The sequence below is a fragment of the Fringilla coelebs genome (genome assembly GCF_963513975.1).
Source record: "Fringilla coelebs genome assembly, chromosome: 4".
Classification (NCBI taxonomy): Eukaryota; Metazoa; Chordata; class Aves; order Passeriformes; family Fringillidae; genus Fringilla; species Fringilla coelebs.
Genome location: NC_140032.1, coordinates 689551 through 705841, shown reverse-complemented (window position 1 = coordinate 705841; position 16291 = coordinate 689551). Strand labels below are relative to the sequence as shown.

Here is a 16291-nt window from a genome sequence, read left to right as displayed (position 1 = left end):
TCAGTGCTGGCCTTCCGTGGCTCCTATGGCTCCTAAACCCTTCGGGCTGTGCTGGGAGCCCTGGAGGAGCTCTCCAGTGCAATCACCTGGAATCGTGGTGGCTGGGCTGGGAAGGGAATTTCAAGGACCTGCTCGGCAGTGAGCAGGGACATCAGCTGGATCAGGGAGGACGAGGGGTTGGGGAAGGCAGACCTGCTCTCAGTCAGGGGCCAGTGGCAGTGCTGGTGTTGGATTGTATGTTAATTTATGCTAATTACGGTTATCCTCAGGCCACAGCTGGAAACCAGACAGGTCAGATACACTTGTTAGTCCTGCTAAATCATCAGCACCCCTGGGAACTTTATGGGGAGCAGAGGTGCAGGATGTGGTCCTGAATGAGAGCTGGATCCTGGACACTGAGCCCGTGTGCCAAGGGAAGGGGAAAACCAGGGGCCAGGCAGGAGTCAACTCCCCCAGACATTTAACATTTGTGTTTCAGGGGTTCTGGAGACAGGTGGGATTTTGTGTTCTGCAGCTCTTGATGCAATTTATTGTCCTGTTACAAAGGTCCTGTGCAGGCAAAGGTCAAATCCTGCCCGCCCACTGAGTGCTGATTTCTTTGGGTCTGGCTGCTTGTCCAGGACTGTCCTTGGTGGACCCTGAGGGTAGAACCACAAAACAGGCCCTCAAAAGTTCTTCTACTCCAGCTTTTCATGGGAGAAGGAGCCTGGATGATATTATCTGGGTAGGGACAGGGCAGGGACATCTCTGCTGGGTTTGGTGCTACTTCCTCCCATCTCCTTTGCTGCAGACCCCTTCAATTTTTGCTGCTTTCTGGCAGGTCTGGAGTTGTCTCACTGTGTGGGGACCACCCCGCTGGGTCCTGCTGGGCCTTGGAGGTCGGGGGGGCCCTGCAAGATGAAGAGAGTGCGCACGGTCTTCAAACCAGAGCAGCTGGAGCGGCTGGAGCAGGAGTTCCTCAAGCAGCAGTACATGGTGGGCACGGAGAGGGTGGACCTGGCTGCAACTCTGCATCTCACAGAGACCCAGGTAAGGGGTGGTGGGGCTGAGCTGTGGAACTGATCCTGGGGCTGCTCTGTGCTGATGGTCCCACTGCTCTGTGTTGACCTTCCCACTGGGAAGCGTGGTGGGAGGATAACACGGTGCAAAGTGACCTGTGGGACACCCTGCTGCCAGGTGACATTCAAGAGATGTGCCTGGAGTTTGGATGGTTTCTGGATAAGATTTCTGAATCCATGAAGTGGAACAAAAAGCGTTCAGGAGCACAACCCTGATGTGCTTTAGAGTTCAGGCTGGGTTGGTTGCTGTGTCTGCATTGCCATGATGCTCTGGAGACTGTTTCAAGTGTCCTTTTATGACACTGGATATAATTATTTCCCTGCTTTGCCCTGTGAGTTCCTGCTCCTCCCACAGTAAACTGCTTGATTAGTGTGAAAAGAAGAAGCCAGGTGATCTTCCACAGTGGGATCTAAATTCAGCTGGGAAAAAGGGAGAGAAAAACAAGGCTAGTTCTGGGGGACAATGCATAATTATTGGGGGTCTCATGCCCTGTGGTAACAGCAGTCCTGAGGATGGGTTCAGGGGCTCCTCAGGGAGCTGCTTCCTTCACTTCCCTGCCCAGAGCCTTCTCAGTGTAGCTGCTGTCCCCTTATCCTTTCCCATCACCGCTCTGGCCTCCGTAGTTTCACCTCCTCCTGTTCTCAGTCACTATTCCCTGAGGGAATAACGCAGGTCCCCATTTAAGGAACCCTGCTTTTTGAGGTTACCCACCTCAGAAGCACGTGGATTGGAAAAGGCCTTCTGGAGCCCTTGGATTAAGCTGTTGCGCCATTCCCATCCAGGTCAAAGTCTGGTTCCAGAACCGGAGGATCAAGTGGAGGAAGCAGAGCATGGAGCAGAAGGCGGCAAAGCTGTCTCAGTTCGGGGTGATCCAGCCTGCGAGCGCCGACTCCACCGACAGCAAGGACCACGAGGAGGACCCCGTGGACGTGGAGCTTTGAACAGCCCAGGAGACTGGGCTGGTTTTTGGTGCCTGGGGACGTGTCTGGGCTGCTTTGGTCCAAGTGAGACTGATCTGAGAGCCATAGGACTAAACTGCAGCTGGCTGGAAGGAACCCCCCGAATTTCTTTGGCTGCTGTTCGGTAGCCAAGTGCTGTAATTCCTGGGGCTTCGACACTTGATGGCAGGTGATCTCCTGTTTGCTCATGAAGCACCAGGACACACACAGTTTCCAGCAGAGAGGCTGGTGTGACAATCAGGGTGTCTCTGGTGCTGGGATGAGAATCAGAGTGACTGATACTGGGGTGACAATCAGAGGGTGATTCTGATGTTGGGTGACAATCTGCTGGTTTCTCTGGTGTGGGGGTGACAATCAGAGGGTGATTTTGATGCTGGAGTGACAATCAGAGAGTCTGTGATGCTGGGCAGGCAATGGGATGCTGTCTCTGATGCCTCTGAGCACAAGGACATTTCAAACCAGGGTCACTCATGTTATGTGTGGCTGCGTGCCCCAAGGAGGAAAGAGGAGAATCTCCCTGATCGCTTCTTCCTCTGAATTTGACTCCCATGTTTGACGTTCAGATCAATCACAACCACAATACTCCAAAGAGGGGAGCCCTTTGCTGCCACACTCAGACTCCTGGATGTGAGGAGCAGTGTCTGCCCCTGCCCTGGAGCAGAAGTGCCTCCTCCGTCAGTGCCTTGCTGTGTCTGTGCCTTTTCCATGGCTCCCCAGAGCTGGATCCAGCCCCAGCAGTGTGTGTCCCCTGGCACTGCTGTCCTTGCCCAGGGTGTGTGTGTGTGTGTGTGTGTGTGCTGCTGCAGGGAGCCGGCCCCGGGGCTGGCCGAGGTGCAGGGCTGGAGGCTGCAGTAAAAACCAGCTCCAACTCTCAGCTGCTGCACCAGACAGCCCCCTGCCCCGCGGCCAGACGTGCCACTGTGGCCCAGACACAAGCAGCTGCTCTGTTCTCTCCTCATTATCCCCGCAGGTGCCCTGGGACACAGCACCTGGAGCGCTCCAGCACATCTGGAGCTGCCCAATGCAGTTAACAGCTGGATTTTTGGGGGCAGGGAAGGCTTTGGGGGGCCAGGTCTAAGGACTCAGGCTGTCACCTTGCCTTCCTACGGCAGCAAGCACAGCCCATCAGCTCAGGATAATTTATTCTGTCTCTTTCTGACCTAGAACACTGTATATCACTTTACTCTTACATTGTTATTTATAGAAATACCTTTTTTTTTTTGCCTTAATATGTGTCACTTATTTATTTACTTTGTCTCTTGATAAAAATCGAGTTAATTTTAAAAAGAGATAGATTGAGTGTAAAAACAAAAACCAGATGGAAAAATTTCCAAGTACTCACTTGAATTTTCACTTGAAATTAGTAACAAAAAAAACCCCAACCAGATATATTTTCATCTTTCTCAAAAGAGTTTGAGGTTTTTTTCTTAATAAATTATTTTGGACAAAATATATAATAAAGATTTTTTTTCAATTGATTGATGACCCCATATCAAAGTAGATGAAGGGAGTTACTATCTCTGGGCTGGTTCCTTCCGAGAAAAAACTACATTTTCAGGAAGAGCAGTCATGCTGGGTGAATATGGGGTGCTCAGGCTCCTGGAGAACAAGAACTTGTGTCTGCAAGATGTGGCCAAGCCTTCTCTGCAGCTCCTGTTCTGCTAGCATGAGGGGTTGGAGAGTGGCCAGGGCAGGGAACAGAGCTGGGAAGGGGCTGGAGAATCCCTGAGGGAGCTGGGAAGGGGCTGGAGAATCCCGGAGGGAGCTGGGAAGGGGCTGGAGAATCCCTGAGGAGCTGGGAAGGGCTGGAGGATCCCTGAGGAGCTGGGCAGGGGCTGGAGAATCCCTGAGGAGCTGGGAAAGGGCTGGAGAATCCCTGAGGAGCTGGGAAGGGCTGGAGGATCCCTGAGGAGCTGGGCAGGGGCTGGAGAATCCCTGAGGAGCTGGGCAGGGGCTGCAGAATCCCTGAGGAGCTGGGCAGGGGCTGCAGAATCCCTGAGGAGCTGGGCAGGGGCTGCAGAATTCCTGAGGAGCTGGGCAGGGGCTGGAGAATCCCTGAGGAGCTGGGCAGGGGCTGGAGAATCCCTGAGGAGCTGGGCAGGGGCTCAGCCTGGAGCAAAGGAGGCTCAGGGGGCCCTTGTGGCTCTGCACAGCTCCTGGCAGGAGGGGACAGCCGGGGGGTCGGGCTCTGCTCCAGGGAACAGGGACAGGAGCAGAGGAATCCCAGGATCATAGAGGCTGGACAATCCCTCCAAGGTCACTGAGCCCAAAATCTCTGAGTGCCACGTGCAAGCCTTCCTTGGACATCTCAGGGGATGGGGACTCCAAACCTCCCTGGGCAGACCCTGCCAATGCCCATTCCACCCCTTTCCATAAAGAAATCTGAGGAAATGGCCGCAGGCTGTGACAGGGAAGGTTTATATTGGATGTTGGGATAAATTCATTCACAGGAAGGGCTGTGCAGCCCTGGCATATCTGCAGTAGTGGAATCCCCATCCCTGGTGAGATTTAAAAGCTGTGTGGATGTAGCACTTGGGAACATGGCTCAGTTGTGGCCTTGGCAGTGCCAGGGAACATTGCACTCATTAGTCTTAGAGGGCTTTTCCCACACAAATATTCCATGAATCGCTGAGGATGTAATGGTGAGAGACAGCAGGATTGCCCCACTGTGCCTCGCTTGTCCCTGCCATGGCACAGTGTGACGGAGCACCGCCTGCGCTGGCCCCACCGGCCCTGGATCCCACCGCACGGCCAGGGGACGTGGCCCTGGCAGCCTGCTTGTCCCTTGTCCCCCCGCCGGGTGGCCGGAGCAGTGGCCAGCCCTGGGTCCGGGGCCAGTCCTGAGGCCACGCTGCAGCTGCTGGCCCGGGCATGGAGGTGGCAGCTCCCGCCTTGTCAGCCGGTGTCGTGTCCCCGCCACGAGCCGACAGTGACATCTAGTGACACCGAAGCACTGCCCAAAGCCCCGAACGTTCCCAACCCCGCTCCCGCCGCCTGGCCAGCGAGGAGCGGGGCTGAGCCGCGGCGCTGTGAATTAGTAAATACAACCAAACACGCATTTCCTTGGGCTTTAAGGCTTTGCAGACCCCCAGGCAGGAGGCAGCGAGGGCAGAGCGGCCACAGTAGCGTGTTTTGAAGGCTTTTTTGGGGAAGTTAGGCCAGTTTCGGGTGCGCAGGGCAGTGGGCGATGCCTCCTCTCTCCACGAGGGGAGACCTCAAGGTGAGGGGGGAACTTGTGCCTGACAGGGCTGTGACGGCTATTTCTCAACCATTAAATAATAATAACTGTCTGGGGAGAGACAGCAAACTCCTGTACGATTTGGGGCGGCAGCAGCAGCGCCCCGGCCCCGTTTTGGTCTGTTTTGGGGTGTTTTGGCGCCGTTTTCGGGTGTTTTGGCGCTGTTTTCAGACGCTGGCCGGGGGCTGTGGAAGGGGGGCCAAGATGGCCGCCGGCCCCCGCGCCCCGCGGCTGAGGGGGGAGATGGCGAGCGCGGACCCCTGAGGGGCGCAGGGGGCGGAGGAGGAGGAGGAGGAAGAGGAGGAGGAGGAGGAAGAGGAAGAGGCGCTGCCCGGCGGGTCAGGGCGGGGAAGTCGCCGCCCGAAGATGGCGGCCGCGGCGGGGCCACACGCCGGGGCTGCGGCGGAGGCGCGGTTCATCAGCAGCGCCAAGGTGAGCAGCCCGCGGTCTGCCCTCCGTGAGGGTCCCTCCCTTCCCGCCCGGCCTGGGGGGCGCAGCGAGCAGAAGCCCGCAGGGATGGAGGACATGGAGGGATTCCCTCAGCTCCCGGGTATGACTCGGCTTCGGGCGCGTCCCTGACCCGTGGTCGTCCCTCGGCAGGGAAAGGGCTTGTTCGCCACCAGAAACATCCGCAAAGGGGAAACAGTCTTCGTGGAGAGGCCGGTGGTGTCATCCCAGTTCCTCTGGAACGCCCTGTACAACTACCGGGGTGAGCGGCTGGCGCTGGTGGCGGGTCCCCATCCCTGTCACCTGTCCCGGTGGGGTGAGCGCGGGACCGCAGAGGTACCAAGGGAAGGGTTTGGATATGTCATAGCGCCTCTGTAAAGGTGGCCCTGCTGCCTTTTCTTCCTCTGCACTAAACTGTTGACAAGTTCAGGTGTCATCTGAGGGATGGTGATTTCCATCTGCTCTGGAGGAATGTGCCAGATAGAATGTGCTACCATAGAATCTTGGAATGGGTTGGGTTGGAAGGGGCCTTAAAGATCATATTCCACCCCTAGCACGGGCAGGGACACCTTGCCCTAGCCCAGGTTGCTCCAAGCCCCATCCCCTTTTTCCTCTCTGGTGTTGGTACCAGTTGTGTTGCTTTGCCTTGGGTTCTGGTCCCTTCGCTTTCTGAAGGCTTTCCTGTGGCATCCATCCATCCATCCATCCATCCATCCATCCATCCATCCATCCATCCATCCATCCATCCATCCATCCCTCCATTCCTCCATCCCTCCACCCACCCACCCACCCTTCCTGTCTCCCACAGCCTGTGATCACTGCCTGCGGGCGCTGGAGACGGCCGAGGAGAACGCCCAGCGCCTGCTGGGGAAGAGCTCCCTGGTGCTGCCTCACCCGGAGCAGTGCAGCATCAGGAAAGACCTGCACCAGCAGTGTCCCCGCTGCCAGGTATGGGGCTTCCAGGAGGGACTGTGCTCTCCTGGGATCCTTGAGTCCTTCCTATCCAGCTGGGCTCTTGTGCTGTCTGCCTTTCCATGCCATGGGCTAGAGAGCCAGGGCTCTGCTGGTCAGGGAGGGGGCACAGCTGGCTCATCTGGATCTAGGAGCCCCTTTTCCTGCTGCCACAGCCAATGCCAGTGCTGTCCCCTCTCTCTAGGTGACGTACTGCAGTGCAGAATGCAGGCAGGCAGCTCTGGAGCAGTACCACCAGGTCCTCTGCCTCGGCCCGTCCCGGGACGACCCCACGCACCCCCTCAACAAGCTGCAGGAGGCATGGAGGTAGGGCCTGACCTGCCTGTGGCTCCATGGCAAGGGAGGTGGCTCTCCTGGGCTGGCTCTTTGCTGTGCATCCCTGCACAAGGTGGCTGGAGGGTGGAGGTGGCCGTGGTACAGTGCCCAGCTCTTTCTCCTGGTTGGGTGTTGTGACATTGGCAGCCCAAGAGTTTGGGCTGAGCACTCCTTATTTCTCTCCCACTGAAGAGCTACAAAGCGCTGAGCTATGCACATCCCTCACTCCTGCAGTTTTATGGTGCTCCTGCGGATCTCCACCCTCTGGGAGATCCTCCTTGTAGTATCCCATGGGCCCATTTCTGTCTCTGCTTTCAAAAAAAAAGGGTTCCAGAGGGGATAAGCAACATCCTTGACCCAAATCTTGTCCCAAGCCCCAGCAGAGTGAGCAGGATGGAGGGTGATTGTTTGTATGGGTGGAACAGGAAGGTGAGTGCAGGTTTCTCTCCACAGAGCAATGCTGCACTGACCACTCTGGTGTGCTGGATCAGTGCAGGCCTGACCATACCTATGGCAGCTGTTTCTGCCTCTCTCCAGCTTTTCATTCCCATGCCAGCCCTGATTTGCTCATCTCTTCTCCATTTTAATCCCACAGAAACATGCATTACCCCCCAGAGACCTCCAGCATCATGCTGATGGCCAGGATGGTTGCCACCATCAAACAGGTACGGTGGGTGGTTTTGTTATCCCACTGTGGATGTTATTCCCAAGGCTCTGTTTCCTTGGCCTGGCTTTCTCAGCATTTATTCTGACAATCCTCCCTCTCTCTGGGCTGGGGAGGAAAGTGGTGTTGGTGCAATGCCTCTGCTTGATTTTTTTGTCAGGCTAAAGACAAGGAGTGGTGGATCAAGGCTTTCTCCCAGTTCTGCAACAAGACAGCAAATGAAGAAGAGGAGATTGTGCACAAGCTGCTGGGGGACAAATTTAAGGTAAGACCCAGCAGCTCTTAAATCCTTGAGGCTTCCTCCTCCTGCCTGTGTCTGTGAGCCGACAGATGCAAAAGCCTCATTACTGCAGGGATATGAAACACTGGAAACTCCAGGCTTAAAGGGAGGGCCCTGACAGTGAGGAAGTTGTTGCTTAGAGGGTTTTGGCCTTGTGATGCTTTCATGGGCTATACTGCTCCTTCCTGTGGGGGAGATGTTCCTGCTGTGGGCTGGGACAGCGTGATATTTAGCTGCTGAGTGGGTGGCTTTTGCTGCTAAGATGGGTGGATTTCACGGCTCTGAGGGCAGCAGCCTCCAGCCATGCAGGGCAGGCCGGGGAGCCCGAGCCCTTCTGGAGCCTCTGGCCTGGGCTCAGCCTCAGCACGGGGCTGGCACCCACAGCACCCCCACCCTGACTGTGCTCTGTGCCCTGCCAGGGCCAGCTGGAGCTGCTGCGGCTGCTCTTCACCGAAGCCCTCTATGATGAATATCTCAGCAGGGTGAGTGGATCTGCCTCCCAGATAGCCCAGGAGCGTTGGCCAGGGCTTCCCCTGGGACTCTGCTGGTTCCTTGCTTCCCCAAAGCTCCCTGAAGCATTGCAGAGCAAGGAGCTCCTGCAGGCTGCTGGCCTCAGTTCCTCTGTCTGTCCCTTCTGCAGTGGTTCACTCCAGAAGGCTTTCGATCCCTCTTTGCCCTCGTCGGGACCAATGGCCAAGGCATAGGAACCAGGTAATGGGGCTTTGTGGGTGCTCCTTGCCAGGCAGTGCAGATGTGGAATGTGAATGGCTGGGTTTAAGAGATGGGGAGACAGGGGCAGACTTAAAAAAACTTCATCTTGGCTGTGTCCAACCCTTTCACATCCCTCTGTCAGACCTTGGCTGCTCTGAGCCACCTTGGATCACCTCTGCAAGGTCTCACTGTGTGCTGACAGCACTATGGGAGTGTAAAAATGTTCTGCTGTTTCTGACAGCATTGTGACAGTGCCCCACTGCTCCTCAGGCACTGTGTCACTGTCCCACTGCTCCCCAGGCACTGTGGCACTGTGTCACTGTGTCACTGTCCCACTGCTCCCCAGGCACTGTGGCACTGTGTCACTGTCCCACTGCTCCCCAAGCACTGTGGCAGTGTCCCACTGCTCCCCAGGCACTGTGGCACTGTGTCACTGTCCCACTGCTCCCCAAGCACTGTGGCAGTGTCCCACTGCTCCCCAGGCACTGTGGCACTGTGGCACTATCCCACTGCTCCCCAAGCACTGTGGCACTGTCCCACTGCTCCCCAGGCACTGTGGCACTGTGGCAGTGTCCCACTGCTTCCCAGGCACTGTGGCAGTGTCCCACTGCTTCCCAGGCACTGTGGCACTGTGTCACTGCTTCCCAGGCACTGTGGCACTGTCCCACTGCTCCCCAGCTCCCTGAAGCCCTGTGACACTGTCGCATGTCCCCTGTTCCCCCAGCTCCCTGAGCCAGTGGGTGCACGCGTGTGATGCGCTGGACCTGCCCATGCTGCAGCGGGAGGAGCTGGACGCCTTCATCGACCAGCTCTACAAGGACATTGAGAAGGGTGAGGCTCTGGGAGTGCAGGGACGGGGCAGGCAGCCTCGGGGTATGAATCTTGGTCCTCCATCCCCTCCCAGTGGGAGAGAAAGGCTCTTGGGAAATCCCTCTGCAGCGCCCAGGCCGTGCTGGCTGTGGGTGTTCCATGTTGATGGATGTTCCTTCGTGCTTGTGTGTGGAAGAGCTGGAATGGACCATGCAGAGCTCTAACCCCTCTCTCTGTGCTGCAGAGTCGGGAGAGTTCCTCAACTGCGAGGGATCAGGGCTCTACGTGCTGCAGAGCTGCTGTAAGTAACAAGGACTGAGAGGAAAACCAGTAGTGAGGAAGGAAATGTCCCGTGCTAGGCTGGCTCACCTCTCTCTCTGGAGAAAGGGGTTTGTGCTTGCCGTCTGTGGGACGGGATGGGGTGGATGTGATGGGTCCAAGTCCTGCCTTGAATGCACTCAGATGTGATGTGGTTCCAGGCGTCACTCAGGTATTTAGCAGAGATTGTATTGCCTGTAGGTAACCACAGCTGCATCCCCAATGCTGAGACATCCTTCCCAGAAAACAACTTCCTCCTGCATCTCACTGCTCTGGAGGACATCGAAGCAGGAGAGGTGAGACAGCAGGGCCTGGGTGGACCTGAGATGACCTCACACCTTGGCATCATCCCTGTGTCCCCTACATCCTCCATGGACCCCAGCCCCAAAACCTCCTGTGTCCTGCATCATCTTGGCAGAGGAATTCAGTCCCCATCCCATGTAGGGGCTGCTAGACCCCCTGTTTCTCCCTGATTCTGAGAGGGACTGGGAGAAATCCTGCTGCTTTGGGATCATGGGGAGTGATTCTGAGGCCAGCCCATTTGTTTGCTGCCAGGAAATCTGCATCAGTTACTTAGACTGCTGTCAGAGGGAGCGGAGCAGACACAGCCGCAACAAGATACTCAGGTAGGGGCTGCCTGGAGCCACCTGGGGGGCACCTCACACCCCTTGACACCCCAAACATGCAGCAGGGCAGCATCCCCACCCCGGGGCTGTGTATGCCTCGGGGTGTGGCTGTGCACAGGCTGCTGTGAACTTCAGTGGGCACGTGGCAGGGGATGTGTGCAGCACCTGGTGCTTCTGGTGCTTTGAGCTCCTTGTAATGTGTTGTAGGATTTGGGTTCCCCCCTCTCTCTGCAGGGTTACACCTGCAGACCCTTCCTTTTCCTTCTCTGTCCCTCAAGGGTAAGGGTTCATGCTGGGGGTCACTGTCCCCCGTCCCATCACCTCAGTGGGGCTGAGGAATCCCCCTCTCCACCTGGGGTACCTTTACCCTGCCTGAGCCAGCAGCATGGAACCCCCAGACTCCTCTGGGTCTGACACATTTAGCCCCTTCCCGGCTGTTCTCTTCCCGACCCCTGGCCAGCAGCAGTGTGGGAGTGTACCTGTCTCCACACTATGCCTCTGTCTCCTGCCTGCCCTCCTGCCAGGGAGAACTACTTGTTTACCTGCTCGTGTCCCAAGTGCCTCGCGCAAGCCGACGACGCCGACGTGACGTCGGACGAAGAGGAGGAGGGCGAAGGAGAGACGGACGATGCCGAGCTGGAGGATGAGATGACTGATGTGTGATCCTGGCCCCGGGCGAGAGGAGAGGGAAGGGATGGGACGGGAAGGGAAGGGCCCGGAGGCTCCTCCAAGAGGCAGCAGCTTTAATTTAGAACAGGGTTGTGTTGTGGGGTCGGGTGGGGCCGCGTGCCAAGGTGCTGGAGCGGGGCAGCTGGGAGCCGGAGGCAGGCCCTGCTCCTGCCTGTCCATGTTGTCCCTGTGCGTGTGTGTGTGTGTCAGGCTGTCCCTGTCCTCCCTGCAAGGACAAGCTGTGAGCCAGTGGCCCTCCAGCACATCCCAGTTCCCGGTGGGGCTGGCTGGTGCTTGCAGGGGAGGCTGGAGGAGAGTGGGATCCATTGAGCCCCTGGGACGCCACGCTGGTCACCTGTGAGGTGGCTCTGCTGTGTCTGTGCAGGCTGTGGATGCAGAGGAGCTTGTCCTTCCCACCCTGCAGGGATGAGGGGAACGTGTGTGTGTGTATGTCCGTGTGTCTGTGCACGAGGGTACTATTTAATGTCTATATTAGCACTATCTACACACTATGGAGCTGAGGCCCTTATATATCCTCCTTCCCATGCCTTGGCCAGCAGTGAGGGGCAGGAGGATCTTGCAGGGGATGCCTTGGAGGGTGGCCTAGAGCTCAAGTCCAGCAGGGAGAGCAGAGCTGACCCTGCAGACACCTCCTTCCCAGCTTGGCTCATCCTTCCCGTGACACAGAGCCCCGGGTAGTGACTGCAGGAGCATGTGGGGATGGAGCATGGCCAGGAGCTGACGTGGGCTGGGGTGTCATCCCAAACCCAGAAGACATTTTGGGTTTTTTAGGGAGGGAGTTGTCCCTGCCTCCAGCTGGCCGTGGGACAAAGGTGTGCCCAGGGATGCAGCATGTGCTGGGTGCTTCCCTGCACCCAGTGCTTCCACATGGAGATGTGCCAATGCAGAATGGCCCCCCTGGATGTCCCCTTGTTTTCCATCCCATGCTGCCACCCTCAAGGCCACACAGTGCTGTCCCTGTGTGCAGACCATGTGGCTGGAGGGACAATGGCTTCAAGACAGGAGCAGGTCAAGGATGTATCCAGGGTTATTTCCTCCCTCCATGGAGTTCAGGGAGCTGTGTTCCTGCTATGTCTGTGGCAGCTGGTTTGTGGGACTGAGGGTGGCATACCTGTGGCACTGCCATCACCGCCAGCCCTGCCTCCCACTGCTTGTCCCCAACCGTCCCGGGCCACATCCCCTTCAGTGTTCCTAATAAACCGAGCCTGGTGACAGCTGGGGACCTGTGCTTTGTATTGCTGGGCGCTGAGTGCAGAGAGGGCACCCCCCTGTGAGCCAGGGGCTGGTCCTGTGGGGACACAATGCTCAGGGAACAGACACCTGTGCAAGTGTGGGCTCTGGATTTGTGAGCAGCCCTCCCCTACTGGAGGCTGTGCTGTCCCATGAGGCTCTGATGAGCCCTGCCCCAGCTGCAGGAGGGACTTGGAGAATTTTACTAGGAAAAAATTTGAGGATGAGATTTATCCCTTCATCTGCTGACTGCTGGAAATAAAAGAGAAACTTCCCTTTCTCTAAAACTTACTCAGACTTCATTAGCTCAGACAAAAATATACAGACATTGGGTGAGTCCTGCTGGTACAGACCAAGCCTGTATCGCTCTCCCCCCATCCCTGCCAGTCCTGCATCCCTCCAAATCAGCAGCACAAGGTCAAATGTTTCCAGGGAAGTGCTGGCCTGCTCTGGGCCCTCACCTCCCTCCCACACAGTCACAGCTTGCCAGGCTCAAGGCTTCCCCTAGCATTGGTGTTTGCCCTTGGCCACACACCAGTGCCAGCAGAAAGATCTCCCTGTGGCTGAATCCAGCGGGATCTCTGGAGCATGTTGGGATCCTTTCCTCAAACCTGGTCCTTAGGGCAAGATCCTGGGATGCACCAGGAAGTTCTTGATCCCACAGCCTTTTGCTGCTACCAGAATGTCCAGGGGGGCTGCATCATCTCGTAGGTGGGAATGCTGGTGACGTTGACAGGAATGGAGATGACGGCCCAGGGGAGCCCGTGCTGCTCCAGGGAGCGCCTGATCATGTACCTGGGGGGACGGAGGGGTGACAGCTGTTCCCGAGCTGCCAGGGCTGGGAGAGTGCAGCCAGACCCCAGTACAAACCACAACCCAGCTCCAACTCTGCCCACTAACCAGGACTGAACCCAACTCGATTAATTACTGAATTTCAGCATTTCCTCTCAGTGGGGTCTGAGCCCCTTGGATTTCCCCTCTGATCCAGGTACCTTTCCCATCACTGCGTCCCAGTTCCATTGCATTTCCTGCTGCATCCTAATCCAAGTGCATATTCCCTCAGTGCCTCGTGATCCTGGTGTGTTTCCCCTGTGTTCCCCTTGGTCTGGGTGCCTATCACCCCTCTCCCCTCCATGGTCCAGCAGCATTTTCCCCTTCCCCTCGAGCACCCTAAATTAACAGATCTGAACCTCCCTGCTGTGAGGTTGTCACTCAGCTGTTTGTGAGCTGTCCCACCCGGGATGGCAGCCCGGCACGTACCCGTCCCTGCCCAGCAGGGAGAGCTGTCCCACCCGGGAGAGCTGTCCCACCCGGGATGGCAGCCCGGCACGTACCCGTCCCTGCCCAGCAGGGAGAGCTGTCCCACCCGGGATGGCAGCCCGGCACGTACCCGTCCCTGCCCAGCAGGAAGAGCGCGGGGATGTCGGCCGTGCGCCGGGAGCTGTCCTGGATCATCTCGATGTAGAAGCTGTCGTTGTCGTAGGCGTTGTCTGCGATGATGACGGCCCGCCCGCCGTGCTCCTGGATCACTCGTGTCTTAGACAGGAACGAGCAGCCCCTGTGGCACAGAGGGACCATGCTGTCACCAACCTGGGGTGGCCACAGGTGGCTCCAGAGCCTGCACTTGCCAGAGCTGGCCTGGAGACAGCCAAACTAGGGATTGTCTCCCTGATTCCACACCTCCTCCAAACCCTGCTCCTCTGAGTCTCATTTTAGGTACAAGCCACCCACACTGCTAAAAAAACATGAAATAAAATCTTGGAATGGTTTGGCATGGAAGAGACCTTAAAACTTATGCAGTTGCACCCCTGCCATGGCAGGGACACCTTCCACTGTCCCAGGCTGCTCCAAGCCCTGATGTCCAACCTGGCCTTGGACACCTCCAGGGATATGAGGCATCCAGAATTTCTTTGGGCAACCTGTCACAGAGAAGAGTTCTTTGCCACTGTCTAATCTAAACCTACTCTCTTTCAATCTGAACCCAGACAGCATTTTTTCTACCTTGCCACAGGCTAAAAAATACAAGATTGAATTCTCCAGGGTAGGAACACCCTCACATTTTCCTGGTTTATCTATGTGGGGAAAGCCTCAGGATGAATCTGGAGGTGATGGGGAGATGTGGCCAGGGCCCCCCCTGCCCAGCAGGGTCCCCCAGCAGCTGCCATGATGCCAGACCTACCCTCTCTCCACCAAGGCGATCTGGTCCTGGATGAAGACCCCATTGTTGAGCTCTCCACAGGCCTCCGGAGGATCCGCCGGCACCAGGTGGATCTGGTCGTACCTTGTGTTCTCCGAGGAGACAGGCAGGGGTGAGCCGGGGGATGGAGCTGCTCCCCCTCCCCAGCCCTGCCCACCTGGGCTGTCCTACACCCTGCTCATCCCTCTGGGGGCTGCTTGGGGGAGATTTTGGGCTCCCACGTTTAGGGACACTCAGAGCCAGCCCCAGGGCCAATCCCCTCCTCTGGAATTCTGCTGAGGCCTAGGATGCTTGTGGAAGAGCAATGAGCTCCATTTTAATCAAAACCCCAAACCACTGAGTCCCACCCAGGAGCAATATTGGGATGGAGGGACCCGAAGAAGCAAATTCAGTTTTTAATACTTACAAACACGCCACCGAAATCCTTGGCTGGGGTGGCAGTGAAGATGTAGCGGATGTCTCCGGGGCTCAGCACTTGGAAGTACAAATACTCATGGATGCGTAATCCTGGGGGTGAAAGGACAGAGCTGAGGCAAGGGAAACTAAAGGCAAAGTCCCTGAAAAAAGGGGAAAAGTCCCAGTTATCACTCCTGAACCACGGGGGAGAGAACAGGCCCTCCAGCAATGCCAAATCCTGGCTGGGCCCAGGACCAAAAATACCCCAAGGGTTTTGGGGTGTTCCAAGGGCAAACAGGGCAGTTCCCAGGGGCCGAGAGGGGATGGGGGCAAGAAAAGCACAGGGACTGAGGTGCTCAAGGGGAAGGGGAAAATGCTGCTGGACCATGGAGGGGAGAGGGGTGATAGGCACCCAGACCGAGGGGAACACAGGGGAAACGCACCAGGATCACAAATGGGAGGGAAAATGCACTTGGATTAGGATGCAGCAGGAAATGCAATGGAACTGGGGCGCAGTGATGGGAAATGGACCTGGATCGGGGGGAAATCCAAGGGGCTCAGACCCCAGCGAGGGAAAACGCTGATGGATTGAGGTGCTGGGTGGGGAAATGCAACTAGGTCGAGCTGCACTGGGGGAATTGCACCAGGATGGGGATGCAGGAGGGGAAATGCACCCATGTTGGGACGCAGTCAAGGAAATGCATCTGGACTGGGGTGCAGGAGAGGAAATGCACCCGGATCGGGATGTAGGAGGAGAAACGCAATCAGGTGGGGGCGCACCAAGGGGAAATGCCCCCGTACTCCGATAGGGGTAGAGGAGAGGAACCGCAACGGGGCCGAGCTGCCGGGAGGGGAAATACACCGGGACACAGACACGGCACGGGAAATACAGGGGGACACAGATACATCAGGGCAAATACACCGGGACACAGACACGGCACGGGAAATACAGGGGGACACAGATACAGCAGGGCAAATACACCGGGACACAGACACGGCACGGGAAATACACCGGGACACAGGCACGGCACGGGAAATACACCGGCACACACACACGGGAGATGAACCGCAGCGGGGCCGGGGTGCCGGGAGGGGAATACACCGGGATCGCGGTGCGCCGAGCGGGGAGGCGGCCGGCCCGGGATGCCTGGGGTGTGTGCGCGGTCCGGGTGCGGGGTGCGGGCGGTGGCGGCGCGGCCCGGGCGCTGTCCCCGCTCCGTGCCTCCCACGTCCCTCACTCACCGCGGGCCGGCCAGCAGCAGACGCAGAGCCAGAGCCAGAGCAGCATGGCTGCGCCGCGCCCCGCCCACCGCCCCGCCCCGCGCTTCCCATTGGTGGATGAGCTCACGGCGCTCCTTCCTATTGGTCTGCGCCGCCAT

General features: G+C 57.5%; 3 protein-coding genes across 3 annotated transcripts; 2 read left to right on the top strand and 1 right to left on the bottom strand.

Annotated features, from left to right (window-relative positions):
* Positions 1-897: 897 nt before the first annotated feature.
* LOC311153136 (homeobox protein not2-like) lies at positions 898-2000 on the top strand (the record flags this gene model as incomplete). Its single annotated transcript, XM_084204746.1, has 2 exons — positions 898-1029; positions 1842-2000. The coding sequence occupies 2 exons, from the start codon at positions 898-900 to the stop codon at positions 1998-2000; spliced, it is 291 nt and encodes a 96-aa protein (XP_084060872.1).
* Positions 2001-5560: 3560 nt separating this feature from the next.
* Positions 5561-12461, top strand: SMYD5 (SMYD family member 5). The gene is made up of 13 exons (XM_084203829.1): positions 5561-5688; positions 5857-5965; positions 6512-6651; positions 6860-6981; positions 7586-7655; positions 7815-7919; positions 8354-8416; positions 8575-8645; positions 9370-9476; positions 9700-9756; positions 9975-10069; positions 10329-10399; positions 10924-12461. The coding sequence occupies exons 1-13, from the start codon at positions 5623-5625 to the stop codon at positions 11060-11062; spliced, it is 1215 nt and encodes a 404-aa protein (XP_084059955.1). The 5' UTR covers positions 5561-5622; the 3' UTR covers positions 11063-12461.
* A 9-nt stretch (positions 12462-12470) lies between these two features.
* PRADC1 (protease associated domain containing 1) lies at positions 12471-16213 on the bottom strand. Its single transcript, XM_084203830.1, has 5 exons — positions 16155-16213; positions 14923-15023; positions 14499-14608; positions 13710-13877; positions 12471-13114 (listed from the first exon to the last, which is right to left on the bottom strand). The coding sequence occupies exons 1-5, from the start codon at positions 16198-16200 to the stop codon at positions 12994-12996; spliced, it is 546 nt and encodes a 181-aa protein (XP_084059956.1). The 5' UTR covers positions 16201-16213; the 3' UTR covers positions 12471-12993.
* Between the last annotated feature and the right edge of the window lie 78 nt (positions 16214-16291).